General features: G+C 38.3%; 1 protein-coding gene and 1 long non-coding RNA gene across 3 annotated transcripts in view; one reads left to right on the top strand and one right to left on the bottom strand.

Moving 5' to 3' along the window:
• Nucleotides 1-732: 732 nt before the first annotated feature.
• The window catches only part of KIAA1958 (KIAA1958 ortholog), a 152,490-nt gene continuing 127,384 nt past the window's right edge, over nucleotides 733-25,838 (bottom strand). For both annotated transcript variants that reach the window (XM_039239737.1, XM_039239729.1), the window contains 2 exons: nucleotides 14,300-14,472; nucleotides 733-2,325 (listed from right to left, as the gene is read on the bottom strand). In XM_039239737.1, the coding sequence (XP_039095668.1) occupies nucleotides 1,519-2,325; nucleotides 14,300-14,472 (980 nt within the window). In that variant the 3' untranslated portion in view covers nucleotides 733-1,518. The remainder of the gene's footprint in view (nucleotides 2,326-14,299; nucleotides 14,473-25,838) is intronic.
• Nucleotides 1,516-6,799, top strand: LOC120236776. Its single transcript, XR_005529768.1, has 2 exons — nucleotides 1,516-1,576; nucleotides 6,585-6,799. It is a non-coding gene; the product is annotated as an uncharacterized LOC120236776 (long non-coding RNA).

Genomic DNA, 25,838 nt, shown 5'->3' with positions numbered 1-25,838 from the left:
AAAATAATGTTTTGGAAAAGAAAGAGGACTGATTTTAGGAGTCTGGCAAAATGAACTTATATTGGAATTTTAATTTTGGATTAGAAAGCACACGCAGGAGCATACTGGTATAAAGCTGCAGCAGTCTCTCCTCAAATACAAAATAAAGATTTCTGGAAATTATTATTCTTAATTACCACTCTTTGGGCTCCTTTTTCACTTATCATTCAGAGTAGTTATTAGAAAATTCTGCTGATGTTTCAGCAGCATGTGGTCAGGTTGACGTTTACTTGAGTGAAATAATTTCAAACTGCATTAACATTCTGTCATCGTGCTCTGGTTTTTACGACTACATCCACAATGCTGAGCCTGCTTACCTGGTAGGCTGCCCACGTCATCATGTCCCAAGCAGTGGTGCCAACCTCAAATGATGACATCTACTGTGGCTGAGAAAGTCATACTTTGACAAACATATTTCAAAGCTCTTTAATAAACACATTTTGGGGTTTTCTTTGCCGCTTGCTTTGTTGGATTTTCCTGGTTAAGTCGAAAAATTACCGTTAGTCGTTTTACAGATCCCGTGCTAGATGCTGACAGAACAACTGTATGACAGACACAAAGAACAGATTAAAAACAATTCCAAAAAAACAATCAGATGAAAATAGCTTTCACGTGGTACTGAGAAATAAAACGTAGGCACTTCTGCTTCAGGAGGTTTTCTTATTTTGATCACAGATTGCTTTCCCAAGCTACTTTTTTTTTTTTTTTTTTTTCACTACTGGAAATTCCCTCATGGTACAAACCATCTAGTTCACCGGAAATCTTGCTCTCATAAACATCTTCTGGTGCATTAATCTTTTTCCATAAAATTAAAACTGTCTCTGTTGATGCCGGGATCAAGTTGTTCCCTGTGCTGACAGCAGGGAGGGTAGCCCCCACCTCTCTTTATCAGCACTAATGAGTGCAGCCCCCCCAAGCTTCTAGCAGCCAAAGCTGCTTGCTCTGCAGAACCAAGTCATCCATCAACAAAATAGAGAGAGGAGTGTCGAGTGCAATTTTTCTCCTGGAAATAGTTAACATGTCTGCCTCTCTCCTTCCAGTTCCTTATTGTGAGTGTAATTCAACGAAGTATATATAGTCTTCATAACATTCTAAAGCTACTAGGCTACTGGGAGGTTTTTAATGACTACTTAAACAGTCTCCTTTTTTTCTTTTTTTCTTTTTTTTGAGAAAAATCTGTGCTAACAAGGCACTAGATAAAATGAACTTCCTCCACTCTTGTGTATGTAACAATTATACATTGTGTTAGATTCTATAATTTAACAAAGGTGACACACATTTAGATAAAATGCCAGACTCATCTACTTTCAGTTAAAAAACAAACAAACAAACAAACCCAAAGTCAAAGAAACAGCAGGTCACACTGACAGAGACCAGCCTGATTTTGACATCACAATCGTGCCCTGCTGCCTTGGAGCTGCTGGAGGGAGCTCCTGCCCATCAGGGTAAGCAGGGCAGTGGCCTGGACCCAGAGAAGACTCACTGACAGCAACTGTGGGAGCCAAGCCTCCTGGAGACCTGAGTAAATGAGACAAAGGTGAAGTTCTCACAGTTTTCCAGTTTGACCTTCTTGGCTAAGTTTGGGACAATTCCCCGAAGAGAGCGCAGTCCCATCCTCTGCTCCTCATACCATACGCTGCCCATGTCTGTGGCCTCCTTCCTGGCTGTAAGGTAGAAAGGGGACTTGGCCTCCATTTGGGTGGGCGGCCGGTGGATGTACATGTACTTGTAGAGGAGGCAGTAAGGGCACTGTTTGTGTCCCCTGGAATGCTCATGGTAGATTTTCCCATGACATACTCTAGTGGAATTGCTCCGGCTCTCCCGCTTGACACTGTCTGTCCGGGCAAAATAGGGCTGGTTTTGTGGGTCTTTGAGCAGCTCAATGTCACCATACATCAGATCTGCATGCTCCTGCAGTGTCCGCATGTTCAGGTATTGGCTGTTGTACTTGACCACAGTGGACAAGAGAGTAATGGGGCTGTCATCCCCTAGACACCCTGCTTGCCACATCTCCTCCTCATCAGAAAGAGAGAAGTAGACAATATTTCGAGAACGAGCACCTGACATCCCTGCCTTGCTCAGCACCCACAGCTTCTCCTTGAGTTTCTTCGTGGAAGAGCTGAAGGTGCTGCTGGTGATGGAAAAGCCCACACCTGCATTCTTCAGGATGCGGTCCAGGCCCCGGCGGATGGCGTGCAGCGAGGTGGCCAGGAAGTCGGAGCCTTCACTCTTCTTAACGGTGACATAAAAATTCTCGAGCAGCTCGTTCAGCTTCGCCGCGGGGATCTCAAATGAGACAAACACTGAGGTTACACATTTGGGGACACCCAAAGAACCAGACCCCTTCCTTCTCCTGATCCTCACCAGGGGCTGTGCTGTGGACAAGACACTTTGTGGCCTCAAGAGGGCTGACTCCTCAGCATGAGGCAGTGAAAGAACTTCAAGCAGAAGATCTCCGTTCCACATTTGGAACCTAAGTGCTTCAAGCAGCAAAATGGGACATAATACTCAAGACCTATTCAAAGGATTACTGTAATGCTTAAATAGAGTCTGTGAAAGGGTTTGTCAACAGTGAAGAACATATATACACGTGTACATACATAAATATTCATATGCATACTAGTTACTATTTTTGGCCCTTGTAACTTTCACTATTTTGTTCCTCTCTGGAAGCCCTTTCTTCTCCAGAAGCCCTTTCTTCTCTTTTCTAGCAAATCATTCCTTCTCCCTCCTTTGGGAAAATTCAACCATTCTCTCTGAAGAATTTGTGAACTTAATTTGCAAACTCTGAATCATCCAGCATTAATTTCCTCAAAATCTGTGCATATAATTGGGTTCTGCTGGCACTAAACACCATGCCATTAGGGAAAGGCGATGGGCATGTCTGGGTTGCAGAGCAAGTTAATGACCTTGGTTTTTCACTTGAATATATCTGAATAGGTCCGGAAAGATCACTGGCTTAATGACCCATAGGGTTGCAATATCAATGCCTTTTCAAAAAATATGAAAAGCTTAATGACTGCACTGACAATTAGACAGGGCTTCTCAGCTGGATGTAGTGGGAGGAAAAGGAAGCCTGGCCAGTGAGAGAGCTTTATTTTCAAGGAGGAGCTAGACAGAGAAAACCAGACTTTGCTCATAGTCATTTTAGGCCATATACACATCCTAAGACAAAAAGTCTCCAACAGAAAACTTTTTAAAAGTAGAAACTGGGGGCGCCTGGCTGGCTCAGTCGGTTGGGCGTCCGACTTCAGCTCAGGTCATGATCTCGCAGCTGGTAGGTTCGAGCCCTGCATCGGGCTCTGTGTTGACAGCTCAGAGCCTGGAGCCTCCTTTTGATTCCGTGTCTCTCTTTCTCTCTCTCTCTCTCTGCTCTTCTCCCACTCGTTGATCTCTCTCTCCAAAATAAATAAAACATAAAAATTTTTTTTTTAAATAATAAAAGTAGAAACTATACAGGTAACATTCATTCTTCTAATAGCCTGTGGGTCAAAGAGAAAATAAGAACTGAGCTAGAGATTTAAAATGAACCAAACTAAAAACATTCCATATCAAAATGCATGATATTTTCTAAATACACTCTCATAACATTATACTCTTGAATAACTTTGTTAGAAAATTGTCTTGAAAATAAGCAAACTGAATATTTAGCTCAAAAAGCTAGAGAAAGTAAACCAAATGAAAAAACAATAGATTGAATCATGGGGCACCTGGGTGGTTCAGTCCGTTAAGCCTCTGACTCTTGATTTTGGCTCCAGTCATAATCTCATGGTTCATGGGACTGAGCCTCTGCACCATCAGCTCAGAGCCTGCTTGGGATTCTCTCTCTTTCCCTCTCTCTCTGCCCCTCCCCTGCTTGCTCACTCTCAAAAATAAATAAACTTTAAAAAATCTTAAAACAATAGTGTGAATCAATAAAAAATAAAACATAAATCAATGAACTAGAAAAGATATAAATTGGGATAGATTAAAAAGTGAAAATATGTAGGGGTGCCTTGCAGGCTCAGTTGGAAGAGCATTCAACTCTTGATCTCCAGGTCATGAGTTTGAGCTCCATGTTGAGTGTAGAGATTACTTAAATAAATTTTTTTAACAGTTTAAGAAATGAAAATATGGGGTGCCTGGGTGGCTCAGTTGGTTAATCCACTGAGCTCAGGTCATGATCTCATGGTTCATGGGTTCAAGCCCACATCAGGCTCTCTGCTGTCAGCATCGAACAGACTTTGGATCCTCTGTCCCTCTCTTTCTCTGTCCCTCCCCCACTTCCATGCTCGCTTTCTCTCTCTCTCTCAAAAATAAATTTTTTAAAAAATTGAAAATATGGGGGCATCTGAGTGGCTCATTCAGTTAAGCGTCCGACTTCGGCTCAGGTCATGATCTCACGGTTCGTGGGTTCGAGCCGTCGGGCTCTGTGCTGACAGCTAGCTCAGAGCCTGTAGCCTGTTTCAGATTCTGTGTGTGTCTCTCTCTCTCTGACCCTTCCCTGTTCATGCTGTCTCTCTCTCTGTCTCAGAAATAAAATTTTTAAAAAACTGAAAATATGTAATCTTTGAAGAGACTTACTTTGACAAACTTCTAGTGGTTCTGACAGAAAGAAAGAGAAAGAAAGAAGAAAATATACATTTAAACATTAGGAATGCGAAAAACAGTAACTATAGAAAATGAATCAGTAATATGAAAGAACGTTATATACTTTGTACATATTAACTTGAAAATCTGGGTAACCTGAATAATTTTCTAGCAAAACGTAAATTACCAAAGTTGGTTCAGTAAGAGGTAAAAGATCTGAAGAGCCCCCAAAAGAGAGTGAATGATCATCAGAGATGTTTATCACTCCGAAGGAGATGGCTTTATGGAGTCTATTCAGCTTTTGTATTTAAACAGTTTTGGAGCATAAGAAAAAGAAAGGTTCTTCATTTTTCTCTAATCCAAGTCTAGCAGACATATATAAGAAAGCATACAAATATAAATGTAAACAGACAATGTTTGTTTTGCACAGTGCCACGTTAAATAAGGCATCTGCATGTTAGAAGCGTGCAAAGTGAGAACAAGGCTCCAATACACAGCTCTGATATGCACGAACAGCAATTAACATGGTGCCGCGGAAAACAAGGGCTGCCTATATTATCAAATCAGATTCAGAACTGCAGGAAAGCAATACTACACCAAGACAAGTAGGGACTGTTGGAGAGTGTAAGGATGCTTTGATCTTAATAAGTAGGTTAATATCATCGACTTACTCATAGAGAAAGTAACATGGACTTGCTGAGCACTGAAAAATGACTTGAAGGTATGATATCCATTTGAAATTTTTAAGAATTTGAATTAAATTTAGATTGGAAGAAAAAAATCCAATCCTCTTACTATGATGAAGAGTATTTTACAGACCAGAACTATAAAAATTATACCTAAGATGGAAATGTTAGAATTTTTTTTATAACATCAGGAATAGGATGGACTTGCTGAATATAATTACAGTGATATAACACTGTTCTGGAGGTTCTAGCCAACCAGGCAAGACAAGAAAAAATATGACACATACACACATATGTATGCATATGTGTATATACTAAAGAAAGATGATAAAATATAATTGTTTTCTGATTATCTGATTGTTGGTCTAGGAAATTCCAAGGGATTCAGCTGAAAAGCTATCAGTGGAGTAGCTATATGCAAAATATGAAAACCAACAGCTTTCTTACATACCAGTAAAAACCAGTTAAAACATCCATGACTCCCAAACTCAACTGGTTTCAGATTTTTATGTTGTCAGTTGCAACTCCCTACTTGCGTGTTTTAACCTCTCTTTGTATTAGTTGGGATTCCTTTGGTCGCAAGAGATAAACCAAATTTGAACAAGCCTAGGCAGGGATGTGAGCATTAGCAGACTCCAAGACCATCAGGGCTCTTCTCCCATCTCTGCTTCTCTGTGCAGAGCAGCTTTCTTTACACAGCTTACCACATAACCCCTCAGAGCACCCCCTAAGTTGCATCTTACAGCTTCAGGTACTGGCAGTGTTCCAACTCTCGTTTTCAACAACAAAAAATCTAAAGAAAAGATTCTGGTTGGTCCACTCCTGATCCAAACAACCAACCAAAAGGTAGTCTGCTGTACTAACATGATGGCTTCTTCGGTAACCATCAGGACTGGAAGAGAGGAATGGCTCCTTAATAAGGGATGTTGAGCAGAATATCTTTTTCCTGTAGTACTTAAAATAAGACAAAATATGGCAACAAACAAATCAACCTCTGCTAGCTTCCTGTTTCCCTCAGAATGAATTTCAAACTGTTCACCTTGTAAGCCAGTCTTTATAATTTGCTTTCACCCTCTGGTACATTGTTTGCAAAGACAGCCACAACTCCTCCCCTCCCACACCCCTCTGGAATGCTGCTCCTTCCATCAAGGGGTGGAATCTGTTTTCCCATCCTTGGAATCTGGGCTAGCCATGACTTATCTTGACTAAAGAACGTGGCAGAAGTAACAATGTGTGAATTCCAAACTTAGGCCTCAAGAGATGATGGTTTCATGTGCTCTGGCCTTATAGGTTCTAACAGGCTGTGCTTTCATCATCTTAGTACATGATATTACCAAGTGAGGAAGCCCAGTTGGACCATGGGAACATGTGAAGCAGAGACAAGTCGTCTCCCATCCAGTACCCTGCACCCACGCGATAGATACCCCAAGTGAGACCAGTAGAAGAACCACCTACTTGAGAACAACCCATAGAATCATGAGCAAATAAAATGAATGTTGCTTTAAGCCACTAAGCTTCTGGGTGGTTTGTTATGCAGCTATCATGAACTCGTACACACACTATTTCTCTAACCTAATCTGCTGTTCTCCTTGTACTTTACTTTCCAGCCTCACTAAAATCTGTGCCATTCACAGGAACCACCAGGTGCTCTTATGCCTCTAAGTCTTTGCACATCTACTTCCTATGCCCAGAATGCTTTTTTCTTCTAACTTTCTCTATTTGGAAAATATCTATTCATTACTTCAGGTCTAACTCAAATTATGCTGTCTACATAAAGGTTTTTCCAGCTTCCCTAAGCAAAGTTATTCTCTCACCTAGGATCCCACAACACTTATTATGGCCTTCTCCATATTGCAGAGCTTCTTATCTATTTATACGTCTGCCTCTCAAAATGGACTGAGAGCTCCCTGAAGGCAAGAACAACATCTTATACATGACTGGGTCTTCAACACAGAGCAGAAGGCTTGCAATACATCAGTGGTCCACAGTGAACTGATAAACATGGTTAAGTCAATGAATTTACCTTGTAGTCAGGAGAGCCAAACTACTTAAGATGCAGAATATTTTTCTTGATTTATATAGAATACCACAGATTTCAAAGTAAAACCACTGCAAAAGCAATTCCTGGAGACATATCAAGTCACACAATTTATATTGTTTGCGCATAAGAAACCATTCATTCTGTCCCACGTTGGCTGCCTCCTTAGTTTTCTCAGATTGAATTTTGATTGGTGGTTATTTGTCCCGGTTACCAGGTCTTAAATTTGTTAAAAAGACATCGCATGGGGCGCCTGGGTGGCTTAGTCGGTTAAGCGTCCGACTTTCGCTTGGGTCATGATCTCGCGGTTCGTGGGTTCGAGCCCCGCGTTGGGCTCTGTGCTGACTGCCAGCTCAGAGCCTGGAGCCTATTTCAGAGTCTGTATCTCCCTCTCTCTCTGACCCTCCCCTGCTCACGCTGTCTCTCTCTCTCTCTCTCCTAGAAATAAATAAAAATATTTAAAAAAAAAAAAAAAAAAAGACATCGCATGAAACTATTTTTCTTCATTAATAACTCTGCATAGATATACCATGTCAAAATTTGCCATGGATTATAAACTTGGTTTCCTTGATGTCAAAAATGACCAAAGAGAAGTAAGAGCATGGTCATGGGGCAGATGACCCCAGAAAGAACAGAATAAGAAAAATCTGACTTTCATGGTAAATCCCAAAGTTCCAGAACTACACAGTAATCCTTGACACTCAAAAGAGTTATAAGACTAGCCAACCAAGAGTTATTTTTGGGAAATGTCTCAAATCCCTCTGTGGATAATCTTATCTAGGAGGATGAAAAAAGTGGAGAAATGCTTATGAACTATAAGCACTCTTCTAGGAAAATAAAATGAATCTTGAATTAACCATTGCTGACAACAAAAATGGCTTCATTCTTGCAGTTACCAAATTTTACTTTATTCAGAAAGAAAGATAGGTGTGGAATTTCAAGATGCTCTATTTTCCAACAAGTGAGTCTAGGTCACTGAGATAGTAACCTTGAGGGAGATTGGTCAGGGATGATCAGATCACACCTGTGAAAATAATTTGTATGAAAAACACTACGTGAAAGTCACAAAGTAGGCAACAGAGTGAGACTGGAGGGTACACCTCAATTATTTAGATGATATTCTGAAGTCTAATTTGACTCCTTGCTTTCTCCCTTGAACAAACAACTAAATTTGAGGCTTACCAGCTACCAAATCATGATCAAGAGCTGTTACCTACCGGGGCGCCTAGGTGGCTCAGTGGGTTGGGCGTCCGACTTCGGCTCAGGTCATGACCTCACAGTTCGTGGGTTTGAGCCCCGCATCGGGCTCTGTGCTGACAGCTCAGAGCCTGGAGCCTGTTTCAGATTCTGTGTCTCCCTCTCTCTGACCCTCCCCTGCTCACGCTGTCTGTCTCTCTCAGAAATAAATAAAACATTAAAAAAAAAAAATTAAAAAAAAAAAAAAAGAGCGGTTACCTACCTTGTCTGCTGTCAGCTCTCTCTATCTTTAAAGACACATCTAGATTAAAAATATCTTGGGGTGCCTCAGTGGCTTAATCGATTGAGCATCTGACTCTTGATTTCAACTCAGGTCATGATCTCACAGTTTGTGGGTTTGATCACTGTGTCGGGCTCTGCGTTGCTTGGGATTCTTTCTGCCCCTCTCTCTGCCCCTCTCCCATGCATATGCATACATGCATGGTGCTTATATATATAAGACTAAGAAGGTAAGATTAAAGAATACAGATTTGAATGTCATAATTCCTTCTTTTTACTAAATACTGGCTAATCCTCTGAGATATTGGCCTCTTTCCTAAGAAGTTATTATTAAAAATGTTTATTTTGATGACCCATGTGAATAGATTACAGAAGACTGAAATACATCTTCTTTCTCACCCATTATTCCTCTTGGTAACACAGGGCCGACTAAGAAATACTAGTGCAGTAGTGATAAGGTACATTCTATGGGGCAGATGGGACATTTTCTTCACTTGGGTTGCAAAATGTATCTAATCTTTAGAAAGTGTGGAGAAATTAGGTTCTTTTCAGGGATTCCTGCATGGGAATGTAAAGGTTCCAAGTAACAGACAACTGTCTTCGTAGTGACTTCACTAAGTTTGAAAGACAAGACCCTCAAGCCTAGAAAAGTTTAGTAGGGATGAAGAAATTGTTAAGGGGTCTGTGAGAACAGGTGAATTTTAAAATTATTAATAAAGGTAAAGTAGGTACATTTGTACTGATTTATGTTTTTATTATGGTAAAATATATATAATTTACTATCTTAATCATCTATAAATATACAATTCATTGGCATTGAGTACATTTATAACCTTGCACAATCACTCCCACTATTAATTTCCAGAACTTCATCATCATTCCAAACTGTACTCATTCAACATTAATTCCACATTTTCTCCTCCCTCAGCCCAGGGTAACCTCTATCAGACCTTCTGTCTTTACGACCTTGCCTCTTCTAGATATCTTACATAAATGGAATAACACATACTTGTCCTTTTGTTTATGACTTATTTCACTTAGTATAACATTTTCTAGGTTCATTCATGCTGTAAGCATCTGTCAGTACTTCATTTATCTTTATTGCCAAGTAATATTCCATTATATGGATATGCCACATTTTATCTATTCATCTGATCATACCATTTGGGTTGTTTCTATGTTTTGGCTATTGTGAATAAGACTACAGCAAATATGCCCAATGTGGTGCTAGAACTCAGATTTTTTATGGATACATGTTTTTAATTTTCTGGATATATGCATAGGAGTGGAATTGCTGGGTGAAAGAGTAACTATACGTTCAAAACTTTTGGGGAAATGCCAGACTATTTCCAAAGCAGCTACATCATTTTATATTCCCACCAGAAGTGTAAGAGAGTTCCAATTTCTCTACATCTGCACCAACACTTGTTATTATCTTTTTACAAAATTATTATTATTGTAGTCTTCTATTGAATGTGAAGTGGAATTTCATGTGGTTTTGATTTGTGTTCCCTTGATGTCTAATGAAGTTGAGTGTTTTTTCATGTGCTCATTGGCCATTTGTTTATCTTCTTTAAGATAACTTTAATGTCTTGTCTGCTAATTCTAAAATGTGTGTTAGATCTGGGTTGGTTTTGATTGATTCATTCTTTTAAGGGATATGTTCTTGCTTCTTTGAAGGTCTGATAATTTTTGTTTAGATGATAGACATTGTGAATTTTATTACTTTATTTCTAGATATTTTTATGTTCCTATAAATATTCTTAAGCTTTGTTCTAGGACACAGTTAAGTTACTTGAAGATCATTCAATCCTTCTATGTCCTGACTTTTTTTTTTTACTTAAAAAATTGAGATATAAATGACATATAACACTACATTAGTTTCAGATGTACAACACAATGATTTAATATTTGTATATACTGAAAAATGATTACCATAGACTAGTTAACATCGATCATCACACATAGTTAAATTTTTTGTATTGTGTGGGGGAACTTTTAAGATCTACTCTCTTAGCGACTTTCAAATATTCGATACAGTATTATCAACTATCATCACCAAATTGTATATCACATTCCCATGACTTATTTATTTTATAACTGGAAGTTTGAACCTTCTGACCACCTTTACCCATTTTACTCTCCTTCCCAATGCCCCTTCCCCTCCCCTTCAGCAACCACAATCTTTTCTATTTGTCTATGAGTTCAGTTTGGCTTTTGTGATTGTTATTATTTTGTTTTGTTTCAAGATTCCACATATAAGTGAAATCTTATGGCATTTGTCTTTCTCTGTCTGACTTACCTCACCTAGCATAATGCCCTCGAGGTCCATTCATGTTGTTGGAAATGGCAAGATTCCCTTCTTTTTTATAGGTGAATAATATTCCACTGTGTATATATGCATCACATTTTTTTTTTTTAATCCATTCCTCCATTGATGGACACTTAGGTTGCTTCCATGTTTTGGCTATTGTAAATAATGGTGCAATGAACATGAGGGTGCATAGATCTTTTTGTTTTTGAGACAAATACCCAAAAGTGGAATTGCTGGATCATATGGTAATTCTATTTTTAATGTTTTGAGGAACCTCTATTCTGTTTCCCATAGTGGTTACACTAATTTACATTACCACCAATAAAGCACAAGGGTTCCCTTTCCACATTCTTCACTAACACTTGTTATTTCTTGTCTTTTTGATATTAGCCATTCTGACAGGTGTGAGGTGGTATCTCAGTGTGGTTTTGATTTTCATTTCCCTGATTATTAGTGATGCTAGCACCTTGTCATGCACCTGGGTCTAGCTTTGAAGATTTGCTGGGTGGGATTAGAGCAGAAGTTGGCCTCCAGCTAACTATTAACATCTGATACAAGACCTTTCTCAGTACTCTCCTATGTTACCTGTCTCTAAAGGCTTTGTTGCTATCTGTTGCACATATTGTGCTCAGTTTTCTAGTTGTTATACCAGAAGGGTAATTTTGGGCCTCATTATGTCCCCAAGTGGAAATTTTTTGTTATTTTCAAATCTGCTAAATTATTTTGATAAGTATGTTGTTGCTTGCTCATTTTTATAATTCTTATCATTTCTGTAAATATTTCATATATATTAGTCTATAATCTACTATCTCAAGTTCTTGGTATCTAAATCTATTGTTTGCTGTGTCTATGCAACCTCACTCATGGTGATCTATTTCCTTGAGTGGCTGGTGTTTTTGTTTTTTGTATGTTTATTAATTTTTTTTACATTTTTATTTTTGAGGGGGGTGTGGCAAAGAGAGGGAGACACAGAATCTGAAGCAGGTTCCAGGCTCTGAGCTGTCAGCACAGAGCCGGAAGCAGGGCTTGAACTCACAGACCGTGAGATCACGACCTGAGCTGAAGTCAGATGCTTAACCAACTTAGCCACCCAGGTGCCCATTAATGTTTATTAAATTTTTGACAGAGATAGTGCAAGAGAGGGGGTGGCAAAAAGAGAAGGAGACAAAGGACCTAAAGCAGGCTCTCTGCTGTCAGCATAGAGCCCATTGCGGAGCTCAAACCCATGAACTGTGAGATCAATGCCCTGAGAAGAAGTTGGTTGCTTAACAGAGCCACCCAGGCGCACACCCCTCCTTTTTTAATGAACACATATTTAGTTGACTTTAATCTGCAAAAAAACTAAGCCCCTACCTTTTGGGTGTTTCACTTCAAAACTTATTAGCATATGACTCTGTGAGGAGCCAAATCGAGAGCCTAGAACCTCTTACAGCTCCTTTTAGTTTCCTCTCCTAAATCCAGGATTCATCAGTGCATCTATCTGTCTCTTCCCTTCCTTGATAATGTTATCAATCTATGTCCTCAGGGAGGACCCTGCCTTTCATATGTTCTCCTGCTCACTGTTCCAGTTTCAGCTGGTGTGTGTATGTGTATGTGGGTGTGTGTGTGCGCGTGCACACACATACTGTGGATGTTTCCTTTCCTTTTGCAAGTAGAGCAGAAAGGCCACTCACAGGATCTGTAGCACCACGTTGTCAGGCATAGAAACCTGAAGGGGCGCCTGAGTGGTTCAGTCAGTTAACCGACCGACTCTTCGTTTCAGCTCAGGTCATGATCTCGTGGTTTGTGAGATGGAGCCTCACACTGAGGTCTGCACTGACAGCATGGAGCCTGCTTGGAATTCTCTCTCTCTGCCCGTCCCCTGTGCATACACAATCTTGCTCTCTTCCCTTCTCTCAAAAATAAGTAAATAAACATTAAAAAAATAAAGAAATAGAAGCCTGGATTTCTTATTTCATCTATTGCTGGTGCCCTAAACACAACACCTGAACTTGGAGATGTACTTGCCTTGGGCTTCAGATATGACCTCTACGTGCAAGACCTTTAAATCTATACTTCCAGCTTTCACATCTCTCCCATACTTGCTTGTGTGTGTAGGTATATATAAATATAAATTATTTTTTTCTTTTATAGTTTATTGTCAAGTTGGTTTCCATATAACACCCAGTGCTCATCACAATATAAACTTTTTTTTAAGTAAGCCCAACGTGGAGCTTGAATTTATGACCCCAAGATCAAGAGTCACATACTCTACTGACTGAGCCAGCCAGGTGCCCCTTTTTCTCCCATGTTTTAAGTCCCACATTCCCAACTGTTTATTGGACATGCCCATTTGGACATCTGTCTGATTTAGACTCAGTATACCCAAATCAAACCATGCTTTTCTGTTCTATCTCTATATGTCCAAGAATGTTTCCTTCCATTCACAAACATTTCAAGTTGGAAGAGATTTTAAGAGCTCATTTTACAACTGGAGAAATTGAGGACCAAGAATACTAAATAAATTTTTGCTAATCACTTCCAATTAATTTTTCCCAAATATCTCTTTCATTATGTTATTCCCTGTTAAGAAAACTTCAGTGATTTCCCTTTAGGCTAACCCTTTAGATCTTACAGTCACCTTTCCCTATTGTGACAGTACCTTTCCAGCTGCTACTGTAATAATCATTCAGATAAACTACTCCTTACAAACAAAAATAAAACAAAACTTCAACGGCTTCCCAATATTCATAAGATCTTAGTTTGGCATTTAAAGGTTTATCAGAATCTAGTTTTATAGTCCAGTCTCCCCATATAGAAAGTCTCCAAGGCAGGCAAGTATGTCTACCCTCCAAATCTTATTCTTTCTTATGTCACTCAGCCTAGAAGATTCTTCTTCATCCAATTCTAGTGAAATTCTAACTCTCCTTCAAAACACAGCTTTAACTATCTCACTAGTCTCATCAGACTGAAATTAATTTATCCATCTGAATTTTTGGCATCTCTGATCTGTAAACTCACAGAACACTTATAAAATTCTGCTTTGCACTGTGTATATTTTTCTTTCAATTTCATGTTCTTCCAAAGTTTCCTTAAGCAAAAAGCAACACTTTGGTGTTCCCCACAATGCTTAACACAATGTCTGGCACTCAGAAGCTGTGAAGTTGGCTGAAAGAAGTAGACTCAAGAGTTTCTTACCTTGGTGATGTCCGTGTGATCTTTGAGCCCGTTGGTCATGCACCAATATCTCCACACATTCAGGGCATATCGTGTGGCTTTGGTAGTGTTTGGGCTTACTGCACTGGTACACAGATCATTCAAGTCATCGTTAATATTAAATACAGGAAATTTGTTGAGCTTAGTAGAATAGGCTAGAAACAAAAACAATAAAAGGCATTAAAATAATTTGCCATTCCTTTCTTTAGAGAATTACATCTTGGAATCATGTTAAATAACAGAAATCTCCTATGAGACAACACTTTAAAAAATTAAATTTCTGTTAAGTATACATATATTAGAATAAATAAAGTAGGTATCAATATTTCTAGAATGGAATTAATGCAATAAACTTGCATTTGACCCCAGTATTTTTGCCATATATCAACTGATGCACCAATGCCAGTGTTCCAATAACAGAAGGAAAAAAAATGCAGAAAAACAATCTTCTATCTAAAATTTTCACTGGAAAAACAAGGTATTCATATGAACAACAACAACAAAAATTAGAAGGAAATAAGGGAAGGCAAGTTACGCATCCTTTCTCTTGACCCTCAGTGCATGCAGAGATGTTATTTCTCTGTAAGAGAGTGTCTTATGTGCTCTCCTGGACAGCCTTGAATTAAATGGTGTTGGCATATTTCTTTAATTCACAAATGAACAAAGAGATATTTAAACCCTGACTCCACAATCCATCAGCTACCTTAGAATCAGAAGGGAAGGTAAAGTGAGAATAATTTTATGGAAAAGAAGGGAGAACTGCCAGAAGGCCTCACAGCATCTCAGAGGAGAAGGAACAGATTATAAACTGCAACTGTCAAACTATGTCAGATGAACACTGGTCTTCTTCAAAGTGTCCACCTTAATTGTTGGCTACCAAAGAGATAATCAAGTCCACAACCATTAGACCTTTCTTTATACCCTGTGATCTAATAAAACCAAACTTAAATTATTTAAACTGTTGTCTTTGGATAGAAAAAAAATCAAGGTAGACCACCTTAAAATGAAAGCAATGCCAACCTGTAATTTATCTAATGGTTCTGATCCTCTTTGGAATGTTTCTATGTTCAAACAAGGCACTAAGAGGCTGAGAAACAGTAACATGGAAAGTTAGTGCTATTACCAAGGTGATCTGCAAATGGGCTCCACTTTGCCTAAGTCACCTCACCTTTCAGTGCTCCCACTGAGGACTTGCAACCACCAGCTCCTGTCATCCCCAGCATCCACTTGGGCCCAGGACACCACACCAACCTCCTCACCTGAAGCGAAGAAATCTCCCCATGGTCTTTGGGCCAATTACTGTATTTTTTCCCATTTCTAATTCCAAGCTCACTTCTACATAACTTTCCTCACATGAACCCAACTCCCTTATTCTCTCAGTATGTGTCTTACGTTTACTTTTTTATTCCTTAGAACTGGGATATAATTGTGTCCAGAAGATCTCCAGTTGGTTTGTACTGTTCCTTGAGACTGTGTTCTTCACTCTTTAAGTTTGCTGTTGAACTGCTGAACACACAATCTACTTTAATAGATGCTTTTAGCAAGAGAGGAAGAAATAATGCTAAAAATGCTATCCGAAGTGACTGAGTCATAAGCATATTCTCACCACCTTCATAAACTGAGATCACTCATATTGGGCCTTGCTTGATATTAATGAAATAATTCTTGTATAAAATTTATTACTACATCCAGTATTAGTTGAATGCTTACTATATGCCAAGAGGTATATAAACAATCTGTAATCACTAAGCAGTTGTGTTGCTATACTTATTTTACAGATAAGGAAACTGAATTACCTCATACATTTAGTAACTTCATACATCACTCATCCAATATTTACCAAGGTGTCCTCTCTGTGCCAGGCACTGGGCTGTCCCAAGTCATAGAGTTAGCAAGTGCTGGAGCTAGGGTGTGGGCCTGGCTCCCACTGACTCTGTGTTCTAGCTGCCACAGCAAAGGCAGCAGGTATTACACAAATAAAGTTCTCAGTATGGAATACAATTTAGATATTAGCCACTTATGAACAGTATATGCTGGTCCCCAACATTTAACTGAATTAGCCTTTAGTGAGAACGAAGTCTGAATTATTTACACAACCACTACAGTTTCACTATGTTTGTTTATTTTTTAGTGTTTATCTATTTTTGAGAGATAGAGTGCAAGTAGGGGAACGGCAGAGAGAAAGGGAGACACAGAATCTGAAGCATCCTCCAGGCTCTGAGCTATCAACACATGGCCGGATGTGGGGCTCAAACTCATGAACCGCGAGATCATGACCTGAGCTGAAGTTGGACACTTAACTGATGGAGCCACCCAGGTACCCCTATTTATTTATTTTTTTAAATAACCACAAACAGGATGTATTTGCAACATAGCCCAGTCCCCACCATTTCAGTACAGTATAGGAATAGAAAAAAGTCACACTGTAAGATATGAGGTTTAAGTTTAATTATTACATGAAAAAAATTACATAGCTTTAAATAACTTCATTCTATCATTGGACAGAGACTGTATACCGAAAATGGAAAACAGAATCCTAGTACATAGAGAAACTGGTAAAGAATGCTCTTATGCTTACCTAAAAGGAAATAAACTGTGAGAAAATGATTAAATGACATATACGGTTCTTTCATTAGAGTATTTAAAGATGAAATTAAATTTACTTAATAAACTGCTCTTTGAAAATTCTGAGTAGAAGTGGGAAAGCTATGGTGCTGAGGACATTTTTAGGAGACCGTACTGATGGAGAAACAAACAAAAGTAAGAACTTATAACTGAATATGGGACAAAGAGGGGACCACTAAAGAAGGATTTGAATTCTCCTTCCATTGGAGAACAGGCAAACTCCAAGCTCAAAGTTGGGAAGAGCTGGCCATCGAAGGGGGAGTGGCCCCATCGATGGGGTCAGGTACTCACTCTAAGGATGGTCAGATTTGAACAATTACCCTGGTTCTCGATGCGTGGCTACCACATACATCATGTACAGCATAGGTGTTGGCAAGCACAGTGTGTAAAGTGAGGGAAATTGCTATGAAAGACTACCCTCAGAGTCAGAAAGAGAAGGGGCATTGCCTCAGGAAACCTAGGCAGCCCCACTGGACACAGGGAAGGAAAAACCAAAAGCAGCTGTAAAAAAGGCAAAAAAATGCCCTGAATGCATGCCCTGTCATAGGTAACACCTTCCCAGTGTCTGCATTTGCGAGCTCCCAGCTTCCCAGGTTGCTTTCAGTTTATATACCCTGAAGGGAAGCGTATTCCTGGGGCTTCTTTGTCCACTCATTCATTACACCTGGGTGAAGCTCATTTGCAAAACCCTGTGCTCAACTATTACTGGCAAAAGTAAACTCTATCCAGGGACGCCTGGGTGGCTTAGTCGGTTAGGTGTCCGACTTTCACTTAGGTCATGATCTCGCGGTTCGTGGGTTCAAGCCCCGCGTCGGGCTCTATGCTGACTGCCAGCTCAGAGCCTGGAGCCTATTTCAGAGTCTGTGACTCCCTCTCTCTCTGACCCTCCCCTGCTCATGCTGTCTCTCTCTCTCTCTCCTATAAATAAATAAAAATATTAAAAATAAAAAAAGTGAACTCTATCCAGATGTATCAAACAAAACCCTTTAGCAATGTCTAAGGAAATTCCGGTGAGCTAGCAGCAATGATGCATCTAGACTTTCATTTTTAAATGTGAGCACACAAGCATTACTTGGCAACTGGGGAAAACCAATAGCATGAAAGTTACTAAATTTCCCAGGCAGATCAAGCAAATCGACATTCTTATTCTCCCACAGTGTTAACTCAGAAAATCAAATAAAAAGTTTAAAAGATCACAAATGTATCATTACATAGACCGCAGAGCGCAATGCATCCTTAAAACAAGGACAGCTTTCATTGGAAAAGGAAAAATAGGAGAACAAAAAAAGACTGTAGAAATTGAAAATGATTGACAAAAACATACTTAAACAATAGTTGATAGAAGAGCTATTTGTATTTGAATAAACAGAGCTAAAAGACAGATTAGTGACATGGAAGGAATTTTCCCTGAAGGGCAAACAAAATCCTAACAGCGTTTAAATGATGAGGGTGGGGTAAGAGGGATGGGAGACTGACTGAGGCTGGAGATTCAAAATCCATCTGATAAGAGTTCAAAAGAAAAAAATTGAAAAGACAGAATACAAAAAATAGTCAAAGAAACAATATATGAAAAGTTCCATTAATCAAAGAGATTTTAATCTTTAGGATGTTAAGGCTCATGAACTGTCAAACAGACATACTGAAGAAGACACATATATAAACATATCTTAGTGAAATTTCCCAGGTCTATGAACAAAAAGAAAATTCTATGTTCTTTCTAGTAAGGAGGGGGGAAGCCACTAACATAGTAACAAGAATCAGATTTCGAATCTGTGACACCACATGCTACAATATAATGACTCTATCTTCTCAGAGTTGTGAGGGAAAAAGACTATAAAATGAATAATTCTATTACCTATCTTAAGTATCATTCAAGCACTAGGGCAAAATGAAGACATTTTCAATCATGAAAGACACAGCAACAGAACAAGTTAACAAAAGAAATGAAAACTCAAAAATGATGGCAGGAGGACTTCCACTTAGGGCTATCATGAAGCAGCTGGTATTACACTATCTTTCCTGATGGGAATAAAGCTAGATACGATGCCCTGGAAAACAACCACAATAACTGGAACTCAAAGAGCAAACATCCTGGTGAGAAGGGAAATGCACAGAGGGGAGTTCTGCATTGATCATCATGTTTTCCTCTTCAGTCATCTGAAGGGTTGCAATGCAGGTCATAGAACCCAAAGAGAAACAAGCAGCCTGAAGTCTACAGCAATCCCAGTGAAACAAGCACACACATATTCAAGTACAGGGCTAACAAGCAGCCAGTAGTCGAGAGTTGGAGATCCTGGAGGGAGGGAACTATGGAAAAGTGAGCCAACACCCTGCGTGGAATTTTCCTTCTAGAAACTGGTGATTCCTAAACTAAACACACAGGGGCAAGATGCAAAGAAACCAAGTAGAAAGGGGAAGTCACTAAGAGGAAACCTCACGGCACTGAGGAGTCAAGAATAGTAATCCAGGGCCTTCTAAGGCATAGAAGACTTGGTAACAATACAGGCTTTCATTTGAGACCCAGGAAGGGCTTAACTGTAAGAATAAGAGAAACGAAATATAGATGGTCCCTGATTTAACGATTGTTTGACTTTACAATGATGCAAAAGTGATAGGCATTCGGTAGAAACTGTTCTTAAAAATTTGAATTTTGATCTTTACCTGGGTTAAGCAATATGTGGTTGGATGCTCTCTCACAGTGCTGGGCAGTAGTGGCCAGCTACAACATCCAGTCAACCACACGAGAAGGGTAAACAACTGATACTCTCATAACATTCTGTACCCACACAACCATTCTGTTTTTCATTTTCAGTACAGTATTCAGTAAGTTACATGAGCTATTCAACATTTTATTATTAAATAGGCTTTGCATTAGATGATTTTGCCCAACTGTAGGCTAATGTCAGTGTTCTGAGCACATGGAAGGTTAGGCTAGGCAGAGATGTTCAGTAGGTTAGGCATATTAAATGTGTTTTCAACCTAAAACATTTTCAACTTATGATGGGTTTATCGAGATATAAACTCACTGTAAGTCAAGGAAGATCTGAAGAACAGTGTCAACTGGATTAAGGTGATCTGCTACCTTATTTACTAGCTAGCAGAAATTGAAATCCTCTCTGGAGGAAGGATAACATCGTCAATGAGCTTTCATACACAATGGCCATCATTGATAAGTTAACAGACATGCTATAAAATAAGACCAAATAAATGAAAAACAAGAGAAAACTCAGACATGATTATCCAGATTATGGGAGTTGTCAGACACGGACTTTCAAGTAATTTTAATATGTTCAAGAAAATAAGGCAAAGGTAGGAAAATTTTATTAGAGCATTAGAATCTATTAACAAAATGGAATTTACAGAATCCTCTCCCTTCTTTCTCTTCTTCCTCTTCCCTTCTTCTGTTTCCATTTTCCTCCTGAACTACTCAGATTCAAAGCTGTTGGTGGGGCAGAGCAAAGTAGACATCTGTACTGGAGTATGCGTGTGCTGAAGGGACTGTGGTGGCTTACAGTGAGGCATGAAGCCTGAACGGTAAAGAGGACGTCTGCATAGAACTGCCCAGTGAGGGGTACAGGAAACTGGGGCAAGAAATATGTTTCCGCGGGGAGACAACAGATCCTGAACTCAGAAGAAATAAAACAGCTCATTCAGGGGTAGTGGTGTGAGTGTCTGAGCAGACTGAGGACACCCACACAGCAGTGGGAGATATGGGAAGAAGCCCTATGTGAAAAGTCAGAGTCTTACTGGAGTGAGTAAGGCTTTCCTGCATGGGAGTGGCCTGGTGCCAGTTATCACAGCCCAGGAAGTGTGATGAGAGCTTTCCATGCAAGAGGGCTTCCCAGCACAGGATGTCAGGGTTTGAGTGGAGTGAGAAAGGGACCTGTGGTTGGCAGGATGGTCCAGTGCAGGGTGTTACAAGTTGAGCAGATGAAACACAAGGAGAAAATCTTAAAAGAAACTGGAGGAAAAGTGCAAATTACCTTCAATGGAGCAATAACAGATTGTTTGGTTTTTCAGCTGATACGATGGAAGCCAGAAGACAGATGATTAACATGCTGAAAGAAAACTGCTACAAGTGTAGAATTCATACTAAGCAAAGCATCCTTCAAAAATAAAGGTAAAATACAGAGGAAGTCATACAAAATAATGAATGTATTTGTTATCAGCAGTCAAGTAGTAAGTGATAACAGAGGGAGATTTTCCAGGAAAAGGAAGTGATCCAGGATGGAAGCACATTGATACAGCAAAAAATAAAGAACACTGGAAAGATGGAATATGTAGGTGAATCTAAATGAACATAGTTGTTTAAAATAATACTAATGGTGTCTTATGGGGCTTTAAATGAATGGAGAATTAATATTCATTACAATAGCACAGAAGAGAGTAACTGGAGCTAGTGTTGAAAGGTCTTTGCATTATCCAGAAAATGATGAAAACACTAATTTAAAGTAGACTTTAACAGTGCAAGGATGCATATTTTAATCTCCATGGTAACCACTACAATATTGGAAGAATGTGTAAGTTGATACGGGAGGAAGATGGGATGAAAAAGACTTGCTTAATTAAAAACAAGGCACAAAGAAAAGACAAAGCAAAAAAAAAATGTAGGATATGTTTATTTTTTATTTTTATCTATATCTAATTATTTATTTATTTTGGGGGGGGGAGTGGGAGAGACAGAGAGAGAGGGGGAGAGAGAATCCCAAGCAGGCTCTGCATTGTCAGCACAGAACCTGATGCAGGGCTCAAACTCACAAACTGTGAGATCATGACCTAAGCTCACACCAAGAGTTGGATGGTTAACTGACTGAGCCACCCAGGTGCCCCTGGGATATATTTACACCTAAAAGTATCAATTATTACAGGATTGATATTGGAATTAAAAGATAAGTGATGTCAGTCTGGATAAACAAAACTCAGCTATGTGTCCTTACACACAGGAATAAATAGGGTAGAAACCTGAAAGCAAAAGGATGAAAAAAGATATACCATGTAAACAATAAAGAAAAGAAGGTTGGCATAGCTATATTATCAGATAAAACAATCTTTAAGGCAAGAAGTATTCCTATAAATAAAGAGAATTTTTTTTAAGTTTACTTATTTGAAAGTGGGAGAGTGCAGACCTGTGGCTGGGAGGCAGAGAGAGAAGGAGAAAGAGAATCCCAAGCCAGCAACACACTGTCAGTGTGAGCCTAATGCAGAACTCATACCCATGAACCATGAGATCATGACTGGAGTCGAAATCAAGAGTCAGACACTTAACAGACTGAGCCACTCAGGCGCCCCTAAAGAGAAATGTTCTAAAATTCAACCAAAAGATATATAACAATTCTAAATTTCTATGGATCTAATCACATAGCCTGAAAATATAAAAAGCTAAAGTTGTAAGAATTTTAAAAAGAAATAGGCAAATCTACAACTAACATTTTAATATATCCTTTTCCATAACTAACAGAACAAGCACATGCAGAAAACAGTATAGATACAGAAGATGTAAACAATGCAAGTATCAAACTGTACTTAATTGATACACAAAGAGCTACATACCTAACAACTGCAGAAAACACATTCTTTTGAAAGATACATGGCACTTTTACCAAAATAGAAATGCTAGGATCTAAAGCAAATTTCAACATTCCAAATGATCAAATCATTCAGAGTATCAGCAGAATTAAAATATAAATCAATTATAAGAAGATAACTTTTGACAATTAAGCAACAGTATACTTCTAAATAAACCTCCGATGAAGAGAAAAAAACCAATGGGAATTAGAAAATATTTCAAACTGAATGATAATAATAATATACATGTCAAAGCTGTGAGATGCACTTATTGTTAGCATCTATAGAGGAAATGATATAGCGTTGAATACAGAGATCAGGAAAGAAGAAAGGTTGGATATCAACTGTCCTAGGAAATTATAAAAAGAATAACATATATACTCAAAAAAGTAGAATACTGAAATCAAGAGTCAGATACTTAACCGACTGAGCTACCCAGGTGCCCCAGAACACACAAATATTCTATGATCCAGCAATTCTACACCTGAGTATATACCCAACAGAAATATGTACATGTTTACTGAAAGGCATATGAGCGTTCATAAAAGCACAATAATAGAAAGCCACAAAATGGAATAATCCCTAAATCCATAAACAATAGAACACATTTTAAGTTGTAAAATATTTATACAATGAATTATTATATAATAATGACAAGGAATGAGTACTGGAATCAACTAACATGGAAAATATGGATGAAGCCCACAAACACAAGGTTAGACAAAAGAGGCCAGACACAACAGAGTATATGAAATGGTCTACTTACATAATATGAAAACAGGTAAAGTGACTCTTAACATAGTAGTTATCTTAGGGAGGTAACTAAGGCAGGGCACATGAGGGAATTTTATTGGGTTCAGGTAATGTTCTATGTTATAGCAATATACCTGCTTCATAAACATTAACCAAACTGTACATTATTTGTGTACTTTTATGTCTATAAAATTCAATAAGAAAACTTTCAAAAAATCAAAATTAAAAATATATAAACCTAATAAATGAAGAATCATACCATGTACCTGGATGGGAAAGCTCAATATTGTAAAGATGTTTAATTTCTTCAAGTAATCTTTGATGTTGTGTAATTCCAATCAAAATCCCTTTCTTTGTTATTACTGGTCAGGTTGATTCTAAAGTTTATCTAGGAGAGTAAATGCATAAGAAAAGGAAGGCAAATTTTGAAAATAATAACTGGGAGCTTTTGCCCTGAAAGATAGAAACATATACTGTAACACTGCAATAATTTATAGTTTAAATTCTGGTAAAGACAAATAGATCAGTGCTATAGAAGAAAGTCCAGAAGTCTGTATAAATATGCAAATTGAGTCAATAAAAAAGGCTCCAATTTGAATTGGTGGGGAAAGGATGGACTCTTCAATAAATGCATTGAGATAATAAGCTATTAAGTTGGAAAAACAAAAATAAAAGCAAATTATATTCCTATTTGATACCATACACAATGCATTTCCAAATGGATCTTTTTTCAAAAGACTCTTTCCATAAAGACAATTTTCATGATTTTGAGAGGAAAAGCCTTTCTCAGCATGATACAGCCCAGAGCTATAAAAAGTAGATTAACAAATCGGATGACATAAAAATTCAAAAGTTCTGCAATGAATAAATTTTAAAAGACAATAAACAGACCAGGAGAAAATACTTATAACACATAAAGTGACAAAGTACATATGAAAATCTCCCTTAAATCAATTGGAAAAAGATAACTCACTAGAAAATGTGCCTAGGATATGACAGGCAATTATTCATAGAAGAAATACAAACAACAAAAGCATTAATAATAATAAGACCTTATAATCAAAAGAGGATGTATTTCATTTATCAGACTAGCAAAAATATAAAAAGGTCCATATCTAAGTTTTGACTCAGATAGGGGGAACTTGCCCTAGTTTAGAAAAAAATTTGTAAGGATAAGGATACATATCACACTGGTATGTATGTAGCTCTGTGGGACTTTTAAGCTTTATAGTATGAATAATTATTTGCCAGTTATACAAATGACTAGGATTTTGGAAACGTATATGCAAGAAAAATAAATGTTTTTAATTTGACCCAGGAATTCCTCTTACAGAAATTTATGCTAGACATTGAATCATAGGTATGTACAAAAATGTATGCTTAAGGATGTTCTTGAAGGCAAATATGCAACAGGGAAAAACTGGATACAAATCCTAGCCAACAAAAGCATTGTAAACTAAATTTTGGTACTATTATGCAATGGAAAGCTATGTAGCTATATGATAATCACACTTTCAAAGGCTAATGGTCTGGGGCACCTGGGTGGCTCAGTTGGTTGAGCATCTGGTTTCGGCTCAGGTCATGATCCCACTGTGGGTTCAAGACCCATGCCAGGACAGCCTGGAGCCTGCTTCATATTTTCTGTCTCCCTCTCTCTCTGCCCCTCCCCTGCTTGCGCGCTCTCTCTCTCAAAAAATAAAAATAAAATGTTTTTAAAAATCAAAGGCTAAATAAAGATCTTTTCCAAATGTACAAAAACAGTAAATACAGTTTGACTACAATGTTTTTTTACTACAACTTCTGAAGGACATCTAAGCATAATATGTAAAATAAAACACCAAAATGTTAAGTTATTTTTATGGGTAGTAAAATTCCTGTGATTTTTATTTCCTATTTTATTATATTTATCAGTATTTGTCAAATTGCTCACAATGAGTATTTATTTATTGCCTCCACATCTTAAAAGCATTATAAATTGTAATAAAGAAAATATGCTCTTTTAAAAAACAATAGTTTGGTCTGAGGATGCTTGCCACCAAATTCAATGTTTGCTTTCAACATACTTTCAGATGCTGTATCACCAACATTAAGTATTTTGTACATATGAGCCATTTTAGTTTTTTTGATATCTTTTCAGAAAAAATTATGAATAAATTAATTTAAAAATTTTAAGAAAATATTTTCTGAGTTGTAGGCTAAATATTACTCAATTTGAATTCTAATAGCAGTCCTCTATTGGGGAAATAAAATTTGTCCCATTTTATTGCATTAAATTTTTTTTAATGTTTATTTTTGAGAGACACAGAGAGAGATAGAGTGCAAGTGGGGGAGGGGCAGAAAGAGAGGGGCACACAGAATCTGACGCAGGCTCCAGGCTCCAAGCTGTCAGCACAAAGCCTGATGCGGGGTTTGAACCCACAGACTGTGAGATCATGACCTGAGCTGAAGTTGGACCCTTAACCCACTAAGCGACCCAGGCGCCCCTAATTTGTCCTATTTTAAATATATAACTTGTAATCAAGTTTAAAGCTGAGTTCCTTGTTTCATGAAGTAACAGGAAAACATAAACTAAGTTACA

The sequence above is a fragment of the Hyaena hyaena genome, unplaced genomic scaffold (genome assembly GCF_003009895.1).
Source record: "Hyaena hyaena isolate Hyena2069 unplaced genomic scaffold, ASM300989v1 scaffold_6, whole genome shotgun sequence".
In the NCBI taxonomy this organism is placed as follows: domain Eukaryota; kingdom Metazoa; phylum Chordata; class Mammalia; order Carnivora; family Hyaenidae; genus Hyaena; species Hyaena hyaena.
Note: the sequence above shows the minus strand (reverse complement) of the source record. Positions and strands in the feature narration are given on the sequence as shown.